The 7,389-nt window shown below is 52.1% G+C and overlaps 1 protein-coding gene across 1 annotated transcript; it reads right to left on the reverse strand.

Moving 5' to 3' along the window:
- Positions 1-1,840: 1,840 nt before the first annotated feature.
- On the reverse strand, positions 1,841-6,963 carry TCL1A (T cell leukemia/lymphoma 1A). Its single transcript, XM_027521921.1, has 3 exons — positions 6,801-6,963; positions 3,089-3,706; positions 1,841-2,595 (listed from the first exon to the last, which is right to left on the reverse strand). Exons 1-2 carry the CDS (start codon positions 6,918-6,920, stop codon positions 3,506-3,508), a joined length of 321 nt encoding a protein of 106 aa, XP_027377722.1. The 5' UTR covers positions 6,921-6,963; the 3' UTR covers positions 1,841-2,595; positions 3,089-3,505.
- Between the last annotated feature and the right edge of the window lie 426 nt (positions 6,964-7,389).

The raw sequence follows: 7,389 nt of genomic DNA on the forward strand, positions 1-7,389 counted from the left end.
TCCTCCCTAACTTAAGGAGATCTAGCTCCCTCTCATTTTCAAGGTCTGATCTTAAAGGCCACCTACAAGGGTGGGAATTCTTTCATTACCTGACCTAACTTGCTACCTGGTTACTATGTTCTATTATCTCCGTAGGATTTAACACGTTCTGAGCTTCTTCTTCATCCAGAGGGACAGCTGCCTGAGAGCAGGGCCCTCGGTTTTGTTCATTGCTGTATCTGCAGCCCTCAGCAGAGTTCACAGTGGTGGCCAAAGTTTTCATGAACATCGCCTTGGTTTGCTTGAGCTGCTGTAACAAAACAGCAGTTGGGGGCTTAAACCACAGATATTTATTTCTCCCAGTTCAACCTGAGGTCAGAAGTCCAAGGTCAAAGTGCCGGCCAGCCCACTCGTGTCCAGTGTGTGGTCCTGGCTTGCTGACTGCTGTCTTCCTGCTGTGTCCTCACGTGGCCTTTCCTTGGTGCAGGCACATGGAGAGAGATCTTTCTTCCTCTTCTTATAAAGGCAGTAGTTCCATCATGGAAGCCCCATCCTCAGGCCATCTTCTCACTCTAATCATCTCCCGAAGGTCCCACCTCCAAATACACACACCCAGCAGTTAGGGCATCAACATATGAATATGGGGTGGGGGGTGCTGGACACAAACATTCAGCCCAATTGAGACCCAATTGAGAACTTTCCTCTTCCTGTGCCTGTTCCTAAAACAGGCCACTGGCTGGCCATGGATTCTCTTTCTCCTCTGAGGTTCTGACGCTCCAACAGACCAAACTCCTACACTGTCAAGGACCATGCAAAACGACAGGGTTAAAATAAGAGATACAGGCCCAGGTAGGTGTGGAACTAGACGCTCACCTGTCTAATGCTGGCTAAGAAGACTGGGATCAGAGAATATAAAATAGGAAAAGTGATATTTTTCTTCTACAATTCTCATACTAGATACTTGTATGAGTGTGTTAGTCACTCATGTCTGACTTTTTGTGACCCCCATGGACTGCAGCCCTCCAGGTGCCTCTGTCCATGGGATTCTCCAGGCAACAATACTGGAGTGGGTTGTCACGTTCCTTCTCCAGGGGATCTTCCTGACCCAAGGATTGAACCTGGGTTTCCAAGCCAGGTTTTTCTGGGTGTTGCAAGCAGATTCTTTACCATCTGAGGCACCAGGGAAGCAGTATTTTTCTTAGGTAATTCTCAGATACTTAACCACCTATTGATGTTTGTGTCCTGACCCTGACATGACTCTGTGATGAAGAGCTAGGGACTAGGATTACACCAAGTGGAGAGGAGCAGTATTCCTTTGACTGGAAGGCATTCCGTTGTGATGCCTGAGGTCCTGTTTACCTGCTCAGAAGGTAAAGGAGGGGCAGTGAATCTTGAGGAGGAATCAGGAGGCTTCTGGGGGATGGGCTGTGACTTGGGGCTTGGGAGGAAGGGAAAAACTCTGGCTGGCTGGCTGGGGACAGTGTCAGGCAGGCGGGGGCTCAGGCTGGGATTGGAACTACCCAGGGAAGGACAGGAGACAGAGCTGGCTGGGCCAGGAAGGGAGGAGAATGGGGCGGGTGTGTGTGTGTGTGTGTCCTGAATACCAGGAGCTGCTGACTGTGACTTTTTGAGGTCACTTACTCCAGTGGTTCTCAAAACTATACCTCTAAGAACACTGGGCTTTTGAGCACTTGGATTATATGAAAATAAATTCCAGCCTTATCTCCAAAGTAAAAACTATATATATACATACAGTAAATTCATCAATATTCTTTCCCTTTCAAATATTCTTACTTGGTGACTGTTCCTGCTTCTCTCCACTAGAATCAAGGTCAAGGATAGAAGCTGGTCCAGCAAAAAGTTAGATGAATTGTCTTACATTTAATCAGTCAACATTACAAAGTGTTTATGCTACATACAACTTCATAACATCCGGGTCTGAGGGCATCTGTAAAACAGGGGGACCTCCAACCTCTCTTTCCACAGGTGGGCAATCAGAGGGCCAGTCCACTGCGCTGGCCTGCCGGGCCTCCTGCCATGTCCCGGGCTGAGCGCCTCTGAACCACAAGCTTCGCAGTCCTGAGCACTGACCCAAGGCCCTCCCAGGCCGTCCTGTGAACCGCACCTAGGCTGCTCGGGCAGGGGGCGGGGCTTTCGGAGGCGTGGGCGGGGCTTTCGGATGAGGGGTCCTGTACAGGCAGGGACCACCGGAGACAGCTGGTTCAGGGGCTCAGAGACCAAGCGTAGGCAAGCCAGCCCCATTCCCTGAGGCCAGAAGGATACAGAGGGGGAAGGACAGAGCGGGAAGCAGCCCAGGGTGTGCAGGACGTGACACTGTTTGCTGTGAGGGACGGAACTGGGAGAGAGGCTGAGACCATCAGGCAGCTGAGAAGACCAGAGGCACAGGTAGAGCCGGGGCACGTGGACCCCGAAGCTGTGCCCACCCAGCCTATCCCGCAGGCAGGTCCGGTCGGGGGAATTCATCCTCTGTGTGTCTGTCCGACCCGGGTGTGGTGGAGCAGATCACACATGGTTGGTAGGTACAGGAAGGTGAACCGAAGCACAAACATCCCCCTGGCAGGCTCAGGGCTTGGGAGGAGATGGGAGCTGCGGGACCTGGGACAATAGAGAACAAGGTCAAGGGCAAAGGGATGGAAGGGGTGGAGTGCAGGGGCGGGGGTTGTGGAGAGGCTGGGGTCTGGATAGGGGAGCTAGGGGGTCAGTGCTGGTCCCCAGAGCCCAGGCCTTATCCCCAAGTCGGCGGCTTGGCGTGAGAAGACCTGGATCGGAAACTTGACTCTGTGATCTCGACCAGTCATCGTATGTCTCAACCCCCCTGCCCCGTTTTATGACCTATAAAGTTAAATACTATCCAGGTCTGGTGATGTGATGGTCAAAGGACTATGCCCACGCCTATGAAGCACCGTGCAGCTATGCGCCCCTAATATTAAGGACTTGATTGGCTCCTGAGGTGTTAAAGGAGAGCGAGCGTGGGTCCCAGCCCCAGGGATGACTGGAGGTCAGCGCAGTTGGGGATGGGGGTCAGCACAGCCTCCACGGCGGGGAGGAGGGGCGTCCCCTTTTCCTGACCTGGTCCTAGGGTGCTCACCTCATCACTCATCCTCTGGGTCCGGCATCTGCTCCAGGAGCATGTCCTCGGTGCCGCCGATCTGTGAGAGGGGGAAGTGGAGGCCAGAGCCGGGGATCTTCCGTCCCCTCCCACTCCGGGCCCTGGGATTGGGGTAGCAGCTGGGAACCTGTGTGTGGGGGGGACCCCAGGGGCCCCTCGTCCCCCCAGCCTGCAGCATTGGACTGCCCACTAGAGAGACACCTGCCACCAAGGGGGCTTCTGTTGGAGACCCCTGAGGGTGGCTGGTCATTCCCTTTTAATGTCTCACCAATCCAGTCCTAAAAATACCTGCCATTGTAAAGTCCCTCTTTTTTTTTTTTTGTCACAAGTGGAGGGAACAGATAGACTGCAGGGGCCAGACATGGGGGTGGGGGAGCGGGGCCAGCCACGACCACCTTATGGGTCCCCGGAGAAGCCCACACTTGCCTCGATATGGTACACTATGCGCCAGAAACTGGAGTCTGAGGCTCGGTACCTCCTCCCGGGGTAGAGCTGCCACATGACGGGCAGCAGGTACGGGCCCAGCTGGCTGGGGGACACAGGATCCCCCAGGGGCACGTCTTCCTGACGCATGAGGACTTGGAGGCTACCTTCTATCTGAAGAGAAGAGAAGGCCGGGGCACACCCTCAGGACACAATACCCACGGGCTGTGTGGCCACCCGCCCAGCCTGCAGCTGAGATGCTGATGGTCACTGCTCCCCGAAGATCCAGTCCCTAAGCCAGACAACGCTCCTCTCAAGGGGCTCAGGCTGGGCCAGGATGAGCAGCACTTGAATGGGTCTAGATACCCAGATGGGACCGCAGAAGATCCACCTTGTGGTGACCAGTGCCTAGTTGCTAGGGAATGCCACGGGGCCCCGGGGCTTCTGTAACCATGGCATCTGGGGTCTGCTTCAGCTGATGTGGGATGTTCTTGGATTATTCATTATCATGCATCCCCTTTGAAACAAGATCTCCCCAGACCCTGGAATCAGGTAACAACAGAGCATGTTTCACCATCTCCACCGTAGTCCCTGTTTCATTGCCTCTCACTAGACTACAGAGACAACTGCCCAGCCTGCCGCCTAGTTGGTCCTGTGGCCCAAAGCCAAGTCTCAGCCCCACAGCCAGGGTGCGTGTCTAAAAATCTTGTCTCTCCCCTGCTGGATGCCCTTTGACAGCTTCCAATCGCAGGCAGATGAACTGGAATCTTCACCGTGGCCCACAGGCCTGCTGAGCCAGGTCCCTGCCTCTCTCACCTCCTCCTGTTCCATCCCAGTTCCTTCATCCACTCTGGCCACACTGACCTCCTCGCCATGTCTGGGACACACACTCCCTCCAAGTAGAAATCCCTCCTACTTGCTGTCCTCTGCCTGGAACATTGTCCCCTAAATCCATGCAGGACTCACATCCTTTTTAAAGGCAGGTCTCAGTTCGAATGAATGTATATCTATAAAGACAAATGCCAGAAGAATCCAACTCTATGATATCCATAAGGGGCGTGCCCAAACCCATGTCCAAAAAGGTTTCAGAGAAAATGACCGGCAATTTGCAGGTACATGGAAATGAAGACTCTGGAGGGGACCTGCATGAAGACCCCACGCCACTGGTTCTTGCCTGCCATCCCACTGGAGTTATCCTACACAACTTCCCCTCCGCCTCACCTACTGTGCTGTCCCTCTCCCTGAGTAGAAGATCAGCTTCACAAGCAGTGGGATTTAATCCCACTCACTGCAAATCCCCACAGCTTAGAATTTTTGGCGTATCAACCAAACACTTATTCAATGATTATTTTTCCAAAGTGGAAACAGCTTTTCAAATTTTATCTATGAAGTAAGTTAGAATTCACCATTAAAAAACAATTCAGAATATCTTGCAAGGTGCAAGGGTGGAAATCACCATTCTTGCCATGTTAGGATATGGCTTTCCAGATCCTTGAACCATTTGAAATCTGCTTATTCATCTTTTTGTTGCTGACTTACATAAATCTTTTCAGATGAAGAATACTAGGTCTTTAAAATTATGTGGAGAAAATCCTGTCCCATGGTTTGCTAAATGGTTTTGTCAAGAATTTATAATGATTATGTGAAAAACTCTGCTTTACAGTTTCAGCATCATGTTTAAGAAGATATGCCCCAACCAGAGATTAAAAAAAGATATTCACTTACATTTTCCTCAAATACTTGACTTAAAATGAATATTTAACTTAATTTTTAAAAGTATATATATTTCAAAATCTTAAAGGATAATAGAGATACAAATTTTAGATGGTGGTTACATTTTAGATGATGTTGCGCTAGAATCCCAACCCCATTACCTACAAGCAGCACTACTTTGAACAAATGTACATTTTTATGCCTCTATTTCCTCACCTATAAAATGGGAAAACAAGTATTCTCAATAACTTTTTGCAATTTTACTATTATATTCCATAAATGTTCTAATGACATTTTAACTACGCTTTTATATATCCTTTCTTTGGTTTATATATGGAAAGTTTCACTGTTTTCACCTAAGTTTCTTTGAGGAAACCCATGCTCTGACGGAAAGTGCTTGTAAGAGAGTTGTATTTCTTTTAAAAAAAGAAGTTAATATTAACTAAAGATCCATCTTAAGGTCTTAAGGCATCACACATAAAACAAAGTCAGTATTTGGTACTGCTTTATGCCATCTGAAATTTGTTTCTTTCAAAGAATAGACGAGATAGGAAATATCCCAAACTCTACACTGCAGTGGTTCCCAAACTTGGCTGATCTTAATTTGTGGAGGGTCCTTTCAAAATACAGATTTCTGGATTCACCTATGGAGATCCTGATAATCTGCCAAGGGAGGTAACCACTTTCTAGTTTTAGTCCTTCAGTCATGTCCGACTCTTCGTAACCCACGGACTGTAGACCGCCAGGCTCCTCTGGTCATAGGATTTCCCAGGCAAGAATACTAGAGTGGGTTGCCAGTTCCTTCTCCAGGGGATCTTCCCAACCCAGTAATCCAACCTGGGTCGTCCACGTTGCAGGCAGATTCTTTACCGCCTGAGCCACTGCTACTGCTACTGCTAAGTCACTTCAGTCGTGTCCGACTCTGTGCGACCCCATAGACGGCAGCCCACCAGGCTCCCCCGTCCCTGGGATTCTCCAGGCAAGAACACTGGAGTGGGTTGCCATGTCCCTCTCCAATGCACGAAAGTGAAAAGTCAAAGTGAAGTCGCTCAGTCATGTCCGACTCTCAGCGACCCCATGGACTGCAGCCCTCCAGGCTCCTCCGTCCATGGGACCCTCCAGGCAAGAGTACTGGAGTGGGGTGCCATTGCCTTCTCCGAGCCACTAGGGAAACCCAAATCACTTTGGACACAAGATTATTCCCATTTTATGGATTACGTCCTTGAGATCCAGAGAAATCCTATTTTACTAGAGATCATATTCATACACTCCAGACATACTGGGTCCCCATCCTTTGGCTTTGTGTTTCTCCCACCCTCCTTTCCTGGCCTGGAGAACCTCTCATCCTTGAGCCCAGCTCAGAGTGGTTTCATCTGTGTGTCCTGGCCGCCCTGGGCGGACCTGCCCTTCTGAGTCTCCCTGCCGCCGCCCTCGCCCTGCGGCATCTGAGGGTGTCCTCTAGGGCCTGCACAACCGGGGGCGTCCGGGTCCAGACCCTGGGCCATGGGTGGGCCGCCCATGCTTCCCTGCACGCCCGGCCCCACAGCGGCTGTACCTCGATGGTTATGGGCAGCCAGGTGCGCTGGTTCTCGTCCACATACACGGCCTTTTCCCAGATCCACAGGTGGTCCGGGTGCAAGGGCGTGTGCGCCCCGAAGAACGCGCCCTCGGCCATGGTGCCTCGAGGGGTCTGGAAGCAAGCGCAGGAGCCGGTCGGGGCTTCTCGCCGGAACACGGGCTGCAGAACCTCGATGCTTTAAAGCCGGAGGGAGCGCCGGCGCCCCCAAGAGGTGGGACTGGAGGAGGGGCGGGGGCGAGGGGAGGGCGGGGCGGGGGCGAAGGGGGCGGGCACAACAGGATCCGCGGGCCCTGCATCCAGACCTGCCTGGTGTCCTGAGACCCTGGCAGCCTGTAACTCACATGCAGTCACACAGACTCAGGGCTTCCTCCAGACCCCAACCTGAGCCAGCCATGTGCTCCCCACTGCCAGGGAGGCACTCAGGTCTGTGGCCTTGGCCTTTTCTTCTGTGAGCGGGCACCAGCGCCCTCTGCCCCCCTTTACACCGGGACTCCATTGTCTGTGTGCGGCTCCTTGGAGCCACCCTGCAGATTGGAACTCACCGCCAACGTTGGGCAACCCAGAG

The sequence above is a fragment of the Bos indicus x Bos taurus genome, chromosome 21 (genome assembly GCF_003369695.1).
Source record: "Bos indicus x Bos taurus breed Angus x Brahman F1 hybrid chromosome 21, Bos_hybrid_MaternalHap_v2.0, whole genome shotgun sequence".
NCBI classification, from domain to species: Eukaryota; Metazoa; Chordata; class Mammalia; order Artiodactyla; family Bovidae; genus Bos; species Bos indicus x Bos taurus.

Bases quoted from the DNA above. Each gene is read 5' to 3' on its own strand.
- TCL1A (XM_027521921.1), bottom strand. From the start codon at position 6,920: ATGGCCGAGGGCGCGTTCTTCGGGGCGCACACGCCCTTGCACCCGGAC. The intron at 3,707-6,800 runs GTACAGCCGCTG...TCTTCTCTTCAG, and splicing joins GGCTGCCCATAACCATCGAG to ATAGAAGGTAGCCTCCAAGT.